We start from the raw sequence: 19,939 nt of genomic DNA, 5'->3' as shown, positions 1-19,939 counted from the left end.
ACAATGGAAGGTTACTAATATAGTTTACAGTCTATTTTCACACAAGATTCCATTCATATGTAATGCCAAGCCGAGTCTGATGTTACTAGAAAAAGTTTAGATGGTTCTTCAACTATTGGACCCATCTATTTTCCTTATCTCAAATAATGTCACTACTCCCATCCACCCACTCACCACAGCCACAAACACAGAGACTCTGTTGTTTTACACAAGCATCTTGGCAGCAGGAATCCCAAACTGGATTCTCAAATCACAAACAAGGAATCACAAATTGCTTCATTACACCCAAATTACCCCCAGTTTAAGAACCACTGCCCTAAAATCTGATTATATGGCCAAGACACAATCTAAACTGAAAGCAATATTTAAAGCATGGTTCCTAACTTTGGTTTGTCTATCAGTAGTTGGGGAAGCCACGTGTTCTATTTAGCAACCACATTTGATTACTAAATTGAAACTCAGGAAGCTTCAATGTCAGAGAAAAAGATACACAAGCTTAATTTTGTTCACCATAGTTTAATGATAGGACTAGCCAGTCAGCTCTTAGTGTTCAATCTTGGATGCCTCTTTAGACTGACAGTGACAAGTATTTTATACCACCCATGTTGTTAGAGGTACTGAGAACATGTTTTCAAGCACAGCTCAGCATATTATAAAGAAAGGCAGTGAGACTGTCTTTCTCAAATCTGCCTTATATCCTATAGAGGAATAGCATTATTCTATTTGGAAAGAGATTCGAAAAGCAACGAACAATATAATTACACTGCAATATATTAAATATCAATCATCTTTGAAGACCAGTTATATAACAGCTGACAGATATACTGTTTGAATGTTCTATTTGGAAGCAGACCCAGTTCATTTATCATCATAATAACTTTCATTACATTTTTAAATGTTCAGTTTATGTGGATATCGGACATAAAATCTGTGGTGTTCTTAGTGCATTCAAAGCACATGTTTTACGCTGGTGCCCATTCCATTCATAGGAATACAGAGTTAAACAATTCCTAGACAATGTTTTTCAGGAATGTTTCATTTAACTCCAATGAGTTTTTGCATTTACTTACCCAAACATTAAACTATTAAATTCAAAGAATGTTATTATTATTCAATTTTGCCATTGCTCTATCCAATTTTGTGGGTTCCTATGAAAATGTGTGGGTCCACACGAAAGTACAGTACTGCCATACTGTGCACATAATCATAAGCAGATTTTGAATAATTCTATTTCTTTCCTTTTTTTGCACTTTAGAAGAAAAATCAAGAGCAATGAAGAAGATATCTAATAGTCTGGAAAAAGGTTGAAACAAAAATCCCAAGTGTATGAACAGCTAAGTCTAACAATAGCAAATAAGGATTCACCAAACTTACCTACTCGGAAGTTGGGAGCTGTCAAGGTGTCAGCAGCATGCCCATTTTCACTAATCAGCGTTGTTGTATTTCCTTTCTCACAGCTGTTCTGACAGGTGCCTTTTTTACAAGTCACTTTACAGATGCTGGGTGTAAAGACCACCTTTATGCGTCCTGTGTGATTTCCCACTGGGAGCAGAGGCAAAGAAAAAAAGAAAAACAAATAGATCACTTTTGTAGCCATTGATTTCTTTCCAATGATTTACAGATACAGAGTTCTGAAAAGCAACAAGTTCTAAATGGAACAGGGCATCCGTCAGTGTTCTCTCCTCAACATCCAGTGATGCCTCTGAAACAGGAGTAGGAAGCTGAGCAAACAGGATGCCGGGATTCACTCCAAATCCACATTTAAAATCAAGTCACTGGAGTGGGATTAGAAATCACAATGCTGTACTTTATTCACAGTCAAAGAGCAATACCAAGGATCTGACAGCTTCAAAAGCCAATCCTGACACGCAGATGTAATGTAAAATGACTAAGTATGCACCTAGAGGGTGAATAAACTCTTGCGCCTTTCTCCCCTGCATACTTTTCCTGATTCTACACTTATTAAGTCACTATTTGTAGCCCGTCCCCTGGAAATGTTTCAGGCATGCCGCATGTCTGAAAACATCTGTCTCAAATCTCCTGGCACCCTGGCCTGAACAAATCCTCTGACGCAGCTGCCGGGACCCTTTATTTTTTATTTTTTCCACAGATTCTTGGAACAGTCACTCCATGTGGATGTACGTATTCAAGGTTTTATTTTATTCTTAGCTTCTAATGTGCACCCCAGGGTTTCAATTGTAAATGAAGGTGGTGGCTCAACAGCATTGCAGATCAGGAATGGACAAATCCTATTCATTTTGCAAAGTTCAGTTCTAAGCATTTTCTGACTAATTATGTCATTTTTAAAATACTGTACAAAGCCTGACTTTACTTTGTTAAGCAACTGGTTTTGGACAAAGCTGTTCATGTACACATTTTCCTCAATAGGTTTTTCTAATTTTATATAGCTTTTCCCCTTTATAAAACTATTTTTATATGCAACATTCAGACATTCTGATATGCAGTTTTGGGGTAAAGAACCCCCGCAAAAAAATGGAGATGATATGTGTTTGCCAAACTATGTGTTAGTGTGGGAAGATCATTTTGCTTAAAAGTGCAAACAAAACAAAATTGTCTCTAATTTCTACACTCCTTTCAGCATTCAAATTTATAAGCATCCAAATATTCAGCTACATAATCAACTACCTTTATGTTTCAGTATATTGGGACCCAAAAAAGTTTGATATAAAAATATCCTATTATAAATAAGAATATGAAAAATCTATAAGAAGAAACTGTATTAAAAAAGGAATCTAGGTAGTTGATAATAATAATCATGATTTGAAGTAGGCATATCCTTTTCATCACAGCACAAGAACAAACTGAAGTTATGTTCATTGCAGATGAATCACACATTTATTGAATCATTTGAGGCATTTCTCACACTATTTTTTTTTACAAAATGTATTATACAAAATTACTTGAAAATTAAAGTCAATACTAACTTGAGGGGATTTAGCTGCTATTATTATTAGCAGTATTTGACTAATCAAGTCAGTGATTCTGAACAATCATATAGATTTACTGAACTATTGTTATTATTTTCAGAAGTATAGCATGTATTTTGCATTTTTACCAGTAGCCTTTCTTTAGCCTAGAATGGGTACGGTGGCCTAGCGGTTAAGATGCCGTGTGCCCCAACGTAGAGTCATGCCGGCCACATGACCACGGAAGTATCTTTCCTCAGCTAGGAAATGGAGATGAGCACCGCCTCTAGAGTCGGACAGGACTGAACAGCAAAAAACTTTACCTCCTACCTTTTAAAAAAAAAATCTGCCCTACAAGGGAAAATGGCTGGCTAATCTGCTGTTTGAATGATAACAATACTTAGGGAAGTAGAGAATGTTTCCTAACTTCAGAAGAATATCATTTTATATTATTTTTGGCTGTGAGTAAAGAGCAAATGCTCCATATAGAAGACCTGGAGAGAATCCCAGGGATAAGATTTCAGTTGTCACTGTCTTTTTCCATGAGGCAGAAAACTATCCCTCATAGTTAATGGGGCAAGGCCAAGAGGGGAAAAGGACAGTCTAAGACAATAGTTGAGTATGGTATCCATACTCTACCTTCTACTTTCATAAGACCTCTCTCTAATCTCAAGGTGGCATTAGAGACCCATCTGGGGGCTTGAAGAGGCTTAGGAATTTGGACTGAACAAGTTCTAATGGTGTAAAGTTGGTGAAAGGGCCCAGATGGGGCACCATTGAGAAGTTGTGCTATTGGTTTGACTTGAAATAATTTGAAGGCTGCAGGAATATAGTGGGATCTCTTGTCTTGAGGAATTTAACCCTAACCCTTTCAGCATTTTCAGTGACGCAATACCATGGGGATTCCTACTGTTGGCAGAATATAGGACAACTCCTAGATATTTGAAATTGCTTGGTCTTGTGAACATCTGTCCTCCATGAGTGGTTTCGATTTTCTGAATTCTAGCTGGTCTTCCTTGAAATACTGTGCTCATGCTCTCCATACTCTTTTAAAGCCAACAGGTTTTCTTGAGAGTACTGCTGCATCATCCACATAGAGTAAAACAGAATTGTGATTTCTAGCTAATTTTAGAGAGTAAAATTTATGTCAAGTAGATGGCCCAGCATGGAGTTAATATAAAAGTTTAAATAAGATTGGGGGCCAATATTCAGCCTTGCTTTATGCCTTTCTCAGTTACAATGGCATTAATGAGATTGCATCTTTCTTTCAGTGATGTTCCTTCATGAACCATACATATTAGATGAAATAAATGATGATCAATCAAGGAGGCTTCCAGTTTTTCCCACTTTGGTTTGTGATATTTATTTATTTATTTTATTTTAATTCCATTTATATCCCGCCCTTCTCCGAAGACTCAGGGCGGCTTACAAGCTTAGCAGTAGCCTTCATTCTATGTATATGCCTGCTTATTAGGGCTTTCACACACACCCCAAGCGGCATTATTACAAAGTCAGCTTAATTGCCCCCAACAATCTGGGTTCTCATTTTACCTACCTCGGAAGGATGGAAGGCTGAGTTAACCTTGAGCCTGGTGGGACTCGAACCTGCACTAATTGAAATCAAAGCTAATTGAAATCAAAGCTGCTTTGAAGCCTGTGAAGATGGCATAAAGGGAGGTAGTATTTTTCAATTATATGTGGAATAGTAAGCATTCGTTGATGGTGGATTGTCCTTCCCTAAATCCAGCTTGCTCTTCTTTAAGTATGTTTTCTTGTTCCAGCCAGTTCTGGAATTTCCATAAATGTATAAATCCATAAACCTATGCACCTTTCCATCTTGCATGAAGTTTGCTGATTGTATTGAGAAAGCTAATTGATTTATTATTGGCAGGGTCATCCTTTTTACCCTTTTTATATACTGTATAGGGAGAAAGATCATGAGCTCCTAATCCTTTGTGCTCATTCATAAGTGTTGATGCAGGTAAACAGCAAGGCCAGAGTATGGGCCCAGAAGTCCAAATTGTTTTTAATAGCATCTGGAGGAAGTGGGTCTTCTCCTGGGGCCTTTCCTGATCTTAGTTGAGCAACAAGATTTTTGACCTCTGTCACTGGTGCCACATTGGCAGATTTTCTATATTTTGGCTAGGGCTTCCACTTTTGCAAGAGATATCCATATAGAGTTCCTGAAAGTATGCCTCCCAGGTCCCTGGGATAGGGACAATCAATCATGGTTGGGCCATTTCATTGGGAATTTGATGTGATGTGCCACAAAGAGGCTGAGCCATTGGATTTGACTGCTTGAATGAGTTGTGTCCAGATGTTTTTCATGGTTTTCTTTTTCTTGCATGCTAGCAAGTACCTTTTCTGCTGAGGGAGGTCCTTTGTAGCTGTTGGTATAGTATTGGATACATAAGTCTGATTAGTGATAGCAAGAGCTTTGTTTTAATATTAACATAGTTCTTGTTGAACCATGGCTTGGAGTGGGCTGTTATGTTTTGGGAGGGAGGGGAATGCTGATATTGCTCTTGTGGGAGGGTGTTACAATTATTTAAGAGTACATCAGGGAATTCAGTGATGTCAAGGCAGACTGGAGGCTCTGTAGATGATCCTAGGCCAATAGCTTGGATATCATTTGATTTAAATGTGGGTTCCACTTAGCTTACCTGTATGGTCTTACTGCTGGCATAATAAGGACTGGCAGCATCCTTAATATGGGTTTCTTGAGTGAAGGCATTTAAATGAAATAGGATTGGGAGATGCTTGCTACTGAATGCAGTATTGCAGGCTAAATATGCATTTTCACTGCCAGGAGTTCAATCCTGACCAACTGAAGGTTGACTCAGACTTCCATCCTTCCAAGGTCAGTAAAATGAGCCAGATTGTTGGGGGCCATATGCTGACTCTGTAAACTGCTTAGAGAGGCCTGCAAGCACTGTTAAGCAGAATATAAGTCTAAGTGCTATTGCTATTGTTACAGCAGACAGTATTTTTCTTAACATTTAAGCCTGTTTATTAAAAATCACACAGTTCTTAATAGTTGAGGAAAATAATCCTTGAATTTTTTTTTTATGTTTGTTATTTTTTGACTTATCTTTTGCAATCATTTTTTTCCTTGTAGGAAGAGATCTAATTAAAGCATGCCAAAGTGAATAACCGTTATCAACAATTCAACAGTCATTCTGTGGAGATTCAGCTACAATTCATCAGTGCCACAGCATGTCAGTACAGATGGGATGAGCTCCTAAATCATTATCAGCAGCAGTAGCAGCAGTAGCAACAGCAGCAACTTGAACAAAATCAATTGTGAATACTAAAACACAGGGGGGGGAGAAACTATTTTGTTTTTTGCTTTATATGGATAACCTAAAGGTACATTGTAAATCAAATTCTGAAACCTAAGTTTGGTTGGTCATTATCCATATTTGGCCTAGACAAATAATATTTGGCCTAGACAAATGTTCTAGTTTTGCAATTACAGGAGGCAAGATTGTAAAAGAAGATGGGCTACAACTAATGATTGAAAATGCCATTAGACATCTGGCACCCGAGCAATACAACTAATTATAACTAATAGAAGCTACTGATTTGGAGCACAATGAAGTAAAAAAAAAGACTGTATCAAATGAGTCTAAAATGTTAACATCTAAATTAAATGATGAAAGTACTTTTAAAGCAGTAAATGTTTGGGCAGTCCCAGCAATTAGATATATTTCAAGGAAGTCCCAGCATTTAGATATATTGCAAGTATAACTGATTGGTTCCGAGCAAAAGTGGATAATCTTGATTGAAAAATAAGGGTACTAACGACCATACATTATACTGTATACACCACTCAAGAAATGACAGTCACAGATTCTACATATCCAAAAATAGAGGTGGTAGAGGCCAAACTGTGAAAAAAGGAAGTCTGTAAAAAAAATTACATCAAGAAAAGTAGAGAGACTGTGCTTATACAAGGATAGAAATATTGTAAATATGTATTGTTATGGTTTTAATGCTTTTGATGCTGTAAGTCGCCCAGAGTCACTTCAAAATGAGATGGGAAATAAATAAATAAATAAATAAATAAATAAATAAATAAATAAATGCTTTTGACAACACAGAAACTAAAGTGGAATACAAGAAGAAACTAATTCTTAGCTGGATTAACATTTTTTAAAAATAAACAAAGGAAACAACCAAAGCAGCTTAGAACAAGCCCTTCAAACTATGCCGTCAAAGCCAAAGTCATACGTATTTCCAACAATGTCAAATGCAAATTGCATGCAGTTAAGGATGAAACTGTATGCGAACATGTTCATGGCTGAAGTAAAATCAATCAAGTCAATAATACTATCAAAGAATTGCAAAAGTTGTCCATTGGAATTTCTATAGCAAATTTGGCTTTACTGTTTGCAAAACTACTGGAGCCAAGTACCTGGAAAATCAATTTACAAAATGGGGATATCAAGATTTTGTGTGATCTCAAAATTCAACAACCCATATATTAACCCATATATTACAATCAAAGTAAAAAGAATGGCTCATTGATATAACGATATTTGAAAATAGTCTAAGTGATGCAAAACTCTAGAAAAATAATAAAATATCATATTTTACAAATGGAGGTAAAAAAGATTATGAAGGGAAAAAATCAGTTGTCATATTAACTCAATGCTGGTGCAATACCAAAAGGATTAATCGAATATTTAGAAATCTTACATTTATGACACCTGACACCATTATTTCTGCAACAGACTATCCTATTTGGAGCAGCATACTTTTTATAGTGAAACTTCCAAAACCCTTACATCCTTGGCTAATTCACCATTACTGGTGGCCTGCCCTGTCAACAATCAAGAAGCAACAATATCCTAATCAAGCAACTTTCAAACAAGCTAACACTAAGCAACAGCCCAATCTAGAAATTACCAAGTCCACTCCCAACAACACTAACAGGGCAAGAATGGGCCATGCTTTTGAGAATAATTGCCTCTTGAAAAAGCACCTTTGGGACAACCATGACCTGGATGACTGAGAAGCTCCATAGGCTTTTGAGAAAAGTTGTTGGGTATTGCTGCATGCTGAAGTGTCACTCAAAACGTCATGGCATGGCACCATTGACACACATGTCATAGTTTTGCCATCAGTGTTATAGTGCAAAATAACTGGGGGAAATGGGGATCTGGCAAGAGTTGTCTGATCACATGATTATGACTGCTTTAATCCATATCTTGTTTAGGTTATATAAGGCAAAGGCATTCCATATGCTAAGTTTGTAAGTTTTTTTTATTTATAACAATGTTATTCCTTCAAGGGAGGACTCCTATTAGAATTCCTTCAACTTTAATGTGATCAGTTGCTGTTTTGTTTCTCTTATTAACTGAATGAACCTTAAGAAATGCTTTCACGCCATGGCTGTATTGTGCAAGATTCTTGACTCTGAAGATAATCTGCATCCCCATGGATCCTTCTCCACTTGGAATATGATCCTACTGCCACCAAACTCTGGAGTAATTTTTATACTGAAATCAAAGGAAATCTATTGTCTAAAGAAGGCCATATCTTGCCTGAATTAACAACAAAATTACAGACAAAGCAGCATGGTACTGGGCAAGAAATGCCAACACTAAAATTACTGAGCTATTACCAACTATTTAAAAGAATAAATGTATTTAAATGAGTAAAGGTTTTTTTTATCCAGATGTAACAAAAAAAAGTTTACTTAAAAAAAGTGCTTCCATCGCAATCATACAGTTGTGTTTTAACATGATATTTCTTTTCATCTAAAGACCATTTCTATTGTGGTACTAGTGGTCTAATATTACTTAATGAACAACAGATAAATAGCCTACCCAATCCAATATTGCTATAAGATACGACAGAACCTTTATTTTGCACATAAAAGTTTTAGTGATGCTAAAATCTTTTGATGTTCTGGAACTGCTTGCCTCCAGAAATCATGGGCACTCTGTCACTGGAGATTTTTAAGAAGAGGCTAGACAATCACTTGTTTGAGATAGTATAGGTCCTCCTGCTTGAGCAGGGGGCTGGACTAGAAGACCTCCAAGGTCCCTTCCAGCTCTATTCTATTCATCCTATTCAGCTAGATTTTTCACCTTTTAATCCACCTTGCTGATACTTAACACTCAAGAGGAAATTACTTATTTCCTAGTATGGGTCCATCACTTATTTGTCCTATCCAAATTAGCTTGCTGGGAAGAGTCATCTAAAAAAATCTGATATTGCCAAAATACAGTGAAATACATCTTTTTTTTCCTTTGAGAACAACCTTTTCACCCACACAACTCTCCAAGAAAATTCCTTCATAGCATTTTTCCACATCATTTTTTTAAAAAAATAGTTTCTTCTTGTTAGTCATACACACTATTAAATACACTATTACCTTTGTAGATTATTATCTACATATAAGATTTTCATCATATTTTTGTCTTAACCATTGATTATCTATCTATCTATCTATCTATCTATCTATCTATCTATCTATCTATCTATCTATCTATCTATCTATCTATCTATCTATCTATCTATCTATCTATCTATCTATCTATCTATCTATCTATCTATCTATGTTCCATAGAAATTCACTCAAATTTTTTGCAGTCTAACTAACATGGGGTTAAAGTAGAAACTCACAACATCATTTTCTATAACAGACTTGTTGAAAGAAGTAAATCCATAGAGAGTGACTTGAATTCCTTATCCAGAAGACCTTTCCAAAATGTATTAAATGTGATGATGTTCAGAGTTATTAAGAGATCCAGTACAAATAATAGAGATGCATTCAATCTTCACCTTTGTTTCCATCTGTTTCCCCATATAACTTATTCATCAAGGCAACCAAGATGTTTTGAGTTCAGAAAATGGACTACAATCCAGTTGAAGTCATTGCACATAATCAGTTTATACCATGGTTTAGAATTAGCCAGCAATTACTCACTCAACCTTTTGTTCAAGAAAACAACTTTCATGTGCAATTAGTAAATATTATGTTTTCTAAATGTAATAACCTTAAAACTGTCATCAGATTAATAAGATACAAAATAGAATTCACAGTAAACTGGCCTGTTCCAAGCAATCCTGTCAAAACAAATCAATCTCAGTTCACAAATGTAGACTAAATAATGTACTGAACATTTTAAAATGCTGATATAAGTAGCATAAATTTTGTTTTTTAATTTGTTAAAAGTGTCTCAGAATGGACTTCAGGCGGTTCTTTAATAAATTCTATGGAGGATTAAGACAGCTATCATGGTAGATTTCTTGAGGTGGAAGTTGAATTTCATGGTGCTAAGACTATAGTTCTGGGGTTTTATGCCCCAAATGAGGACAAGGTGACTTTTTGCAAGAACTCATGGGGAGATTACTAAGTCTTTTTTATGAACAAAGTTTTTTTTTAATCAGATGAACAATCTAAGGTTAGTGGATGCATGGAGATAGAAAAAGGAATATGTCTACTTTTCAGAAAGACATGGATTCTTCTCAAGAATAGATATGATTTGGATTTCAAAGAATTTGGCCATTAAGATTTCTAAAGTACAGATTATCCTTGTGATTTTAGTTTATAAAAGAAAATCTACTTCATCTAGATGAAAATTAAACATTTTTACAGAATTTATTTATGCAGTGTGGGTTTTTACTTAAAAGATATTTTTTAAGAATGTCAGAAGTGTTGGACATTCCAGAATATTTGAATGAAACTGTGTGTCTCTACATAATGAAAAACAAACTGCATTTTTTTTAGATGTAGAGAAAGCTTTTGATAATCTGAATTGGACTTTTCTATTTCAAGTTTTGGGGGATCTGAATCTTGTAGACAATTTTACAAAATGAGTAAAGTTGAACTATACTTCATAGAAAGCACTAATTATTGTTAATGTAGATCTAACAAAACCTTTTGAGATACAAAAAGGAACAAGACAGGGTTGCCTACTGTCTCTTTTTGCTTATTTCAGTGTTTGAAATTCTGAACAGAGACATAAGACAGGAAGAAAAGTTTGTGGGAGTAAATTTTTTTTAAAAAAACTTCCAAGTTGAGAGCATTTGCAGATGATTTAGTGCTGGTTTTAGAAGATCCTTTAAAGTACGGGTGTCTAACTTGCCATGTCATGTGACATATCATGACATATCGTGACTTTTTTTGCATTGCTGGAGCTGGGGTGGGCACAGCCTCCGTACGATACAACCGGCCATGGGCTGGCAGTTTGACATCCCTCCTTTAAAGGGACTTGAATTATTAATGGGAAAACTAAAGGAATTTGGTGCATTAGCTAATTTAAAGAGTAACAAACAGAAGATAATAATGTTAACAAAAATATGAGAATAAAAAATGAAATAGAATTGATAAATAAACCAGTTTTGAGATTGAGAAAAAGATGAAAGACTTCGGTATTTATTTGACAAACATAAATTGCATGTTATTTCAAAATAATAATATTAAGGCACGGAATGAGGTTAAAAAAGATATGTTAAGATGGGAGACAATATAGCTTGCCATTGTTGGGAAGAATTTCTGTAATTAACATAAATGTTTTACCTAGAATGCTATTTTTGTTTCAGTCAAGTCCCATTTTGATAACTGATGTATAATTTAAAGAATGTCATAAAGATATCTCTAATTTTGTGTGGTGGGAGAAAAAAAAACAATGAATTAAATATAAGGTGTGTTACAAGACGCAAAAGGAAGAAGAGATGTATTGAAAATACATATTGTACATTCATGGGAATATGATACATGGGTATTGTCAATTATTATCCTAAAAATGCAAGTAGGAAAATGGTGGGAACATTGTTTTTGTGTTTTAAAAAAAGGGAAAACTAACATACTAAGAATAAGTATGCCTAATTCTTATCATCCTTTATTTTTGAGGAATTCATTTTTCAACATGATATCCTATAGTTGTTTTTTTTATTTAAAAAGTTTTACAATACATTTTGGCTTTAATCCCCCCCTCCCCCTCCCCCACCCCCACCCAACCCTCCCTATCCCTCTCCCCCATTCCCTCCTCCCCCCCCCCCGACTTCCCAGAGCTAAATACAGGGTATAAAATCAAAAAACAAACATAAGCACCCCTATGTTATCAGCAATAAACTATTAATTCTATCTCCCTCTAGCTCATGTAAAATGAATACAAACAATATTAATATTACAAATAAAGTAAAAAAGAAAAAGAGGAAAACAGAAAAAGAGCTTTACTCAGAATAGATTTTCTTAATCCCAGTCCTTATTCATATTAATTTCAAAAAAAAGAAGAAAAAAACCTTTCACCTACTATTTACATTCTCCAACCTTTCTCTAATTTAAACAAATTCTCAGTTACGCGCCAAAAGCGCCTATCTCTATTAACCTTAATAATCTCCAACCAAACTAAACCATGATCAAAAATAATTCTTGCATGTATCACGCCAAATGTCTCGCAGTTAATAAAAAGAGTAGAAAAAAAAGGTTTAAGCAGTCTGTAAGACAACTTGTTGTTAATTAGGAGCTTGCATACCCATTCTTAGTTCAACACATACTTTTAGTCCATAACCCTAAAATACTTTTCTAACAAGCAAATAACATCAATCTTAAATTGTGTTAAATATTAAAAAAAAAACTTTCTTTCTCCTCTATGATAAATTTAATCCATTGACATTCTAATTTAAAAATTTAATCACCAATCTTAACGCCCCAAAGCTTTTGGAGCACGTCTGTCATGACCCCCAAAACTTCTTTGGACCGCGCCCCTCCCACATCTTCACTGTAAGTACACTTTGGAGATTCCATAACTTTCTGCTGGTCTTGCTCTTGCTCTCGTCTCGCTCTTCTTAGGGCGGCACGCGTCATCCTCTGGCCTCCTGCAACATCCAATGAAACTGTATCTTGATCCCCTCCAACACCATTGTCCTCTATCTGTCTATCTGCAACATCTTGAAGCTTTCCCTCGCCGTATCCCTTTACAGCTTCCAAAAATGATAGGGGGGTTGCTTTTAACACATTGCTATAAAAATCACGTGCCTGGGCCACAGTAACCAGACGATGTCTTTTACCTTCATGCGTCACCACCAGTCCAACTGGAATCTCCCATCTAAACTTAATATCACATTTCTTAAGTTCCTGTACAAGAAATGCAAAATCTTTCCTTCTCCTTAAAATCTTCGGAGGAATCTCTTTTAAAACCAAGACTTCTTGCTCAGCCACTACCAATTTATTATCATAAGCAGCTTGAATGACTTCATCTCTAATTACTCTCTTTGTAAAATAGACCACCACATCTCTGGGTAACTTCCTCTGTCTTGCAATCCATGAATTTACACGAAAAATTTTGTCCATATTTCCCTCAATTTCAGATGCCGGCTGGCCCAATACCCCTTCCAGAGCCTCAGAAATCAGCTGCTTTAAATCTTCTTTACAATTCTCCTTTAAACCCCTGATTCTAATAGCATACTGCATCTGATGATACTGAACAAGGCTCAATTCTCCGTCCATTTTATCCCTTATATTTTCATTTTCTAATACCTTTGCTTCTAATATAGAATTCTTTTGACTGAGATCCTTCACTTTTACATCCAGCTGTTGCACACATTCAGCTACAGATTCAATCATAGACAACATGTCCACCCTCATTGCTCTAAACTTCTCTTCCATCTTCTTCTCCAATTTCTCCATTTTCTCCTCCATTTTCTCCTCCAGCTTTTTCAACTTTTCATCCATCATGTCAGACATCAATTGTGAATGCTTTCCAAGAGCATCTTGTAAATCCTTAAGCGTCAATGTCAGAGGAGGTGCAGGAGGAAGCAAAGCTTGCAATGAGGTCTGTTGCACCAGGGAAGACCCCGCACTCCGAAGAGCTTTAGAAGTTTTAGCCGCCATCTTCCCCCACTTTCACTTATTGCGCACTTTCACTTTAAAGCTATAAAATCCATTGAGCTAGAGAGTAAAGATAAGAGTCCACATCACCTTGACCTCCTGTACCGCTCTGCCTGCATCTTAACAATCAAAAGTATTTCCTTTTGGCAGGGGTGGTTGCTAACGCCTGGCTCTGCTCCATAAATCCCGGAGCAGGGGCGCTGCGCAGCTCGGAGCAACCCAGGCTTCGGGGGGGCTCAATCCTTCAGCCGCCCAAACTCTCAGCTCAGGCGGCCCCGGAGAGCTCAACCCCTACCTGGGGCCTCACCCCCTCCTCTTCTCCCGAGGAGGGGGCTTCAAATCCATCTAAACAGCTGATCGGCGCTGTTTACGATGGAAAAACACAGCTGCGGAGCGGGCAGCCCGAAAACGGCTGTCTTCGGCGTCGCGTCGCCACCGGAAGTCGATATCCTATAGTTTTTTATTCATTATGCCACTAAGATATATAACTCAGTTGTCTAGCCAGATTATGAGACAGTACCTATATTCCATAGAGTTAAGAATTTGATCTGCTTTATGCTCCTACAAGGACAGCTACCTGCTGTCACACTTTCTTCAAATGTGACAAGATGACAATTTCAAGAAACCCTAGTCAGTATTCTAATTCAAGTTCTACCTTCAATTTTGTGTATAGTTATCAAAAGAACTAATTGATTTGTGTCCTGTATCTGTGTCAATATGTATGTATAAATATCCCACACAGATTGAGGCTTTATTTTTTTTAAAACTAAATCATACTTTCTTCATATTTTTTTAACTATCAAGCTTTTGTTGAATAATCCTCTCACTGGGAATGCTGTTTTGGATTGTTGCTGCTGCATGACATGCTTAACACATGTTATTTCTTGACAAGATCTTTCAGCTTTTACTGACAAAGAGAATCAGAATCAGCAATGCTTTTTTTCTTTAAAAAAAAAGGTGCCAGAACTCAGAGGTGCTGTCACTGGGAGCAATGCCGGTGTCTTGCTATGGCGTCACCGCCCGTCCTTTGCACCGCTGCCCCTGTGGCTCAGAGCCACATGCTGTGGGGATTCCACTCCACACAGTTGCCATGCCGTGGCCCTTGCTGAGCCCCCACCCGGAGCTGCCCCGACCCCCAACCCAGAGCTGTGTTCCTCGTGGCAGTGGTCTTTGGCGCCAAACAGCCTCTTTCCAACCACATCCAGAAAATTTTTTAAGAAACATTGGAATTCTCAAGGCCATGTCTGGTATTTCCCAGCAATCTGTTACTAGAACGAAAAAGCAATCCCAGAGAAGCATTTGCATGTATGCAGGTATCCTTAGGATGCCATAGTTATGGATGAGAAATATTGGTTGCAAAGTTGGCTTTTCTGGATGTAATACAGGTATTTTGGACTTATTTTTGTTTCTTTCCATGTTTGATATTTTTAAAAAGGCATATGCTACTGACTACACTTATGCACATATGTAACATCTTTTGCTAGGATACATGACCACTGCTTGTCCAGAATGTGAAAAGTGAAAGATTGTGACTAAACAAAATTTTAATGTACAGATAATACCACCAGAAATTATTTTAGCCTTTTTAATAAGTGTTGTTAATGATGTTAAGCTCACCATGGAAAACATCATATATTGTTATGTATATACTAGGTTAATTATTTAAAGACTGCAGTGCAACATAACTAGATTCTAAATAATCTATTTTTCAAAACACACAACAGTCCAAACAGTAAAAGTAAAGTCCAAATTAAGAATATTTCATTCTTAAGAATTGTTTAATTTAAAGTGGTTTAGTTGTAATAGATGGTTATAGATTCAAAATAGTTTTCAAGAGTGTACAAAAGATACTATTTTTTTCTAGCTGAAGTCCATGAGTCATAAAAAAGAGCCAAGATTGCCTACTCCTAAAGCCAATAGAGGGAGCTTCCTCCCCCCCCCCAAAAAAAAGGTGCCGGAACGCTGTTCTGAGCGTTCTATGAGGGAAAAAGCCCTGCTTTTACTTACGGAACAATCTCTGGGGCCATGTATCATCCTGTGAAGCTGTGGCATGCTATCTAGCATGTTGTGAGTAACTTTCTACTATATCTGTTCTTTCGTATGTGTCCAGGACAGTTATGGGGAAAAAAATGCATTTTCAGCTTGATGCCATCCACAGACCCTTTACCTAACCAGCACTAGCTATAATCTTATTTATCAAACACCTTAGCAAAATTTTAATTTATTAGGCCAATGGTACCCTACATTTTGCTTCTACCTTTAAAAAAATTACAATATCCAAGGAAACAGTAAAAACATAAAATAGTATTGACAGCCCAGATTAGAGCTAGCCATAACAATTGGCCTAATGAACACACTAACCCTAGGCCAGTGGTGGCGAACCTCGGGCACATGTGCCAGAGGTGGCACTCGGAGCCTTCTCTGTGGGCATGTGCACCATCGCCCCAGCCCCACCTCCCCCTGTGGCCCCCTCAGCACTTCAACTCCCAGAATTCCTGAGCCAGCATGGCTCAGCTTGGAAACCTCTCTCTTTCCCCTCAGCATGGCTGGCTCAGGACTTTTGGGAGTTGAAGTCCACGAGTCATAAAAAAGAGCGAAGATTGCCTACTCCTAAAGCCAATAGAGGGAGCTTTTTTTGCAAAAAAAACAAGGTGCCAGAACGCCGTTCTGAGCGTTCTATGTGAAAAAAATCCCTGAGAATCAGAATAGAATAGAGCTGGAAGGGACCTTACATGTCTTCTAGTCCAGCTCCCTGCTCAAGCAGGAGATCCTATACCATTTTAGACAAGTGACTGTCCAGTCTCTTCTTAAAAATCTCCAGTGATGAAGCACCCGCAATGTCTGAAGGAGGGATTTAATACAACAATAACAGAGAGGAAAAGAGAATTTCATTTTTGATGTGCACCATTGTGCCCACAGTAAAAAATAACAATAAAGATTATCTTCTTTTATCTTATAATTTGAGGTAAAATTTTGATCCTGAACTTATTATGACTTAAAATATGCTTATAAAAGGAAAACCTTGTCCTTATGAGGACCAAAACAACTTATTAAAACTAGCCTTTATTTTTAAGAAGCCTATTTGCAACTAATAAAATTGTTTTTCTCAATAAAATAAGGAATAGCAGCATAAAAAATTATTTGACCCAGCTAACTAGCCCGACAGATTAATGGCGAAACAAAGTTAGGGCCCCTGCTAAAAAAAACCATGAATCCAATTAAACTGAAATTATACTTCATAAATAATTAAAGTTTTGTTACATATTTATTAGACCAGTAGGTGTCTATGAAGTGTGAGGGACTACAACTTCCAACAGCATGATCAATGGCCGTGCTGTAGCACAGGGCTTTTCAACCTTTTCACCCATTGTACCACTTTTAGGATATGGCAACATCCGAGTACCACCAGTCGCCTAGCAAGGGTTCAAAAACTTGATTAAAAAAAAAGGAAAAAAGTGATGAAGTACAGGTAGTCCTCGACTTGCAACAGTTCGCTTAGTGACTGTTCGAAGTTACAAATGGCACTGAAAAAAGTACCCCCCAAGCCACAGCCAAGCAAGACACCTGCCTACCTGCCCAGCAGTGCTCTTCCTCTTGTCCAAGGTTTTCATAGTTGTGAGCAGTTGAGGATTGGCAGCGGGGGTGGGGTGGGGGGGTATTTGTTTTTCATTCCCCCGGTCTGCTGGGTGCTTGAAGCAGGTTTTGGTCACTTCACATGACCCTGGGACACTGTGACCATCATAAATATGAATCAGTTTCCAAGCATCTGAATGTAAATCACAAGACCCTGGAGATGCTGCAACATTCCAGATGATCGGCACTTCTTCTGGGCTCAGCAAAAGCGCCAGGATCAGCGCCGAGCTCCAGCTGGAGCCTGGCGCTGATCCTGGAGCTTCCACTGACCCCTGACAGCCAAGAAGAAGCGCTGATCCTGGCGCTTCCGTTGAGCCCCAACAGCCCTGCAGCTCCAGCCATCTTTTGCTCAGGCTTGTGCGCTGCTGCCACCGGTTCAGCTCATTTTCCTCCCCCACTACCACTTTTCTAGGATGGTCATGTACCACCTGCCAGGTGCCAATGTACCACAGGTGGTACCCGTACCACTGGTTGAAAAGCCCTGCTGTAGGGAGTTCTAAAAGTGGTAGTCCAACTCATCTGGGAGGCTGCTATATTATTATAAATTGGTCCTAATCATTTGGAATTCAAGTCACTCTTTTACTCTATCAGTAAAATCCTTATGAAAGACAGTATCAAAGCAGCTGCCATTCTTAAAGATTCAAAAATATAACATCACCACTATATGCTATTCCTGCCACATATCAAGAACTCAGTAAAACACTTAAGGCCAAAGAAGGCATCTCAACCATGACAAAATATACATCTTTATAAAATAATATACGCTATGATATTTTTCTTGCCTTTTTCTCCTCAAATTCTCTTTAAAACTACTTAAATCAGAAATAGGCATCAAGTGGCCTTCCAGATGTTACTGAATTACAACTTAAATAGTCCAGGCAACAAAATTAAGAGTAAGGGATGCTGGAAGTTCAGCAACATCTGGAGAACAGATTCTTGATTTAAACTTCAATTAGCTTCAGTCTAGTTTTGGAGTAGCACTGGCTGTATATGTTGTGCTAAGCTCTGGTTTGCTTAGCCATAAGCTGAATCAAACACAAACCATAAGCTACAGTGACAGAGTTCACATAAATCAAATCCAAACAATCCATGTTTTGCTTGTCCTGCAGAAAGCCTGGCATGGATGCTTGGCCTGAAACTCTTACTGAAAAAATACATCTTTATAAAAGCCCTAATTACCTTATATGCTTGCCACAGCTGTCCCAGAGCTTTTCTATTAGCCAAAAGGCTCATTATGTTTGGCTGCTATTTGCTTTTCTCTATCAGGTAAAGTACAATTCGCAGTAGTACTACCTACACTGAAGACAGTTCTTTTCAATTAGCCTCTTATGTCAGTTGCCTTCATGTAGTTAATTTCTGAACTGCCTTTACTTAAACCAGACATTCACAAATTTGGAGAAATGATATGCCGGAATTCCCCCACTTTGACGGTGGGTATATACAGCAAACAAGAAATCAAATCTGCAGAACCTATTATTGTGCTTTGAAATCTTATACTTCTGTAAAGCCTGCCAAAACTTAGTAACACCTATACTAAGCAAATCCATTTTATTTTATGCCAGTATCTTTAAAAATAAACATTTCAAAGGTCATTCCATTAGTGACTGTTTCTTTCAGTGGCTACTACAATAAGGAAGCAACTTTTGGGGAAGGACTACCTCATAGGTCAGGGGCTAATCTGGGTTCTTATGTTGTATTTATATACTATATTAGTACAGGGAGTTCTTGACTTACCACCACAATTGAGCCCCAAATGTTTCTTGCTAAATAAGAGAGCTGTTAAGTGAGTTTTGCCCCATTTTACAACTTTTCTTGTCACAGTCATTAAGTGAACCACTTTAGCTGTTACGTTAGTAACATGGTTGTTAAATGAATCTTACTTCCCCATTGACTTTACTTATCAGATGGTCACAAAAGGTGATCACATGACCCCAGGACACTGCAACCATCATATCATTTGCCAAGAATTTGAATTTTGATCATGTGACCATGGGGATGCTGCAATGGTTGTAAGTAGGAAAAAGAGTCATAAATCACTTTTTTTTCATTTGTAACTGTGAACTGTCACTAAACGAATTGTTGTAAGCCAAGGTAGTTCATATATCCATATTTTTATTGTATTTAATGTTTTTTTATCTAGGTTCTGGCCTAATGATGTAAACATAAACTACAGGTATACCATATGGCATTGTCTTAATTCTAAGACTATAATGAAATCCCAATGGCTGTTATAAATTCTTTGCCTTAATTTTCAGAATGATGCTATCACAGAACACATGAGTTTTCTGCCACAATAAACTTGTTTTCAAATGCAATACAATTCTTTTTGTTGCACTACAACAGATTGACACACACCCCCATCTCCTAGAAACTGTTTAAATCTAGTCATCTGGATTAAATGTATATTATTATAATTGATTTGGCTTAAGATGTCACCTGATGCAAAGAATGGACCAAAGAATACTGAGGCATTGAATGACTGCTGCTGATCTTCCTGATCAGGTAATAGACCTACCTGGAGAGCAGCAAA

General features: G+C 37.3%; 1 protein-coding gene across 1 annotated transcript in view; it reads right to left on the bottom strand.

Annotated features, from left to right (window-relative positions):
- The window catches only part of LTBP1 (latent transforming growth factor beta binding protein 1), a 223,830-nt gene that overhangs the window by 129,418 nt on the left and 74,473 nt on the right, over window positions 1-19,939 (bottom strand). The window contains exon 5 of the mRNA XM_081313310.1: window positions 1,375-1,542. Coding sequence (XP_081169436.1) covers window positions 1,375-1,542 — 168 coding nt within the window. The remainder of the gene's footprint in view (window positions 1-1,374; window positions 1,543-19,939) is intronic.

This window comes from Vipera berus (genome assembly GCF_964194415.1).
Source record: "Vipera berus genome assembly, chromosome: 1".
Taxonomy (NCBI): Eukaryota; Metazoa; Chordata; class Lepidosauria; order Squamata; family Viperidae; genus Vipera; species Vipera berus.
The sequence above is the reverse complement of the archived record's forward strand: the minus strand, read 5'-3'. Positions and strand labels throughout refer to the sequence as shown.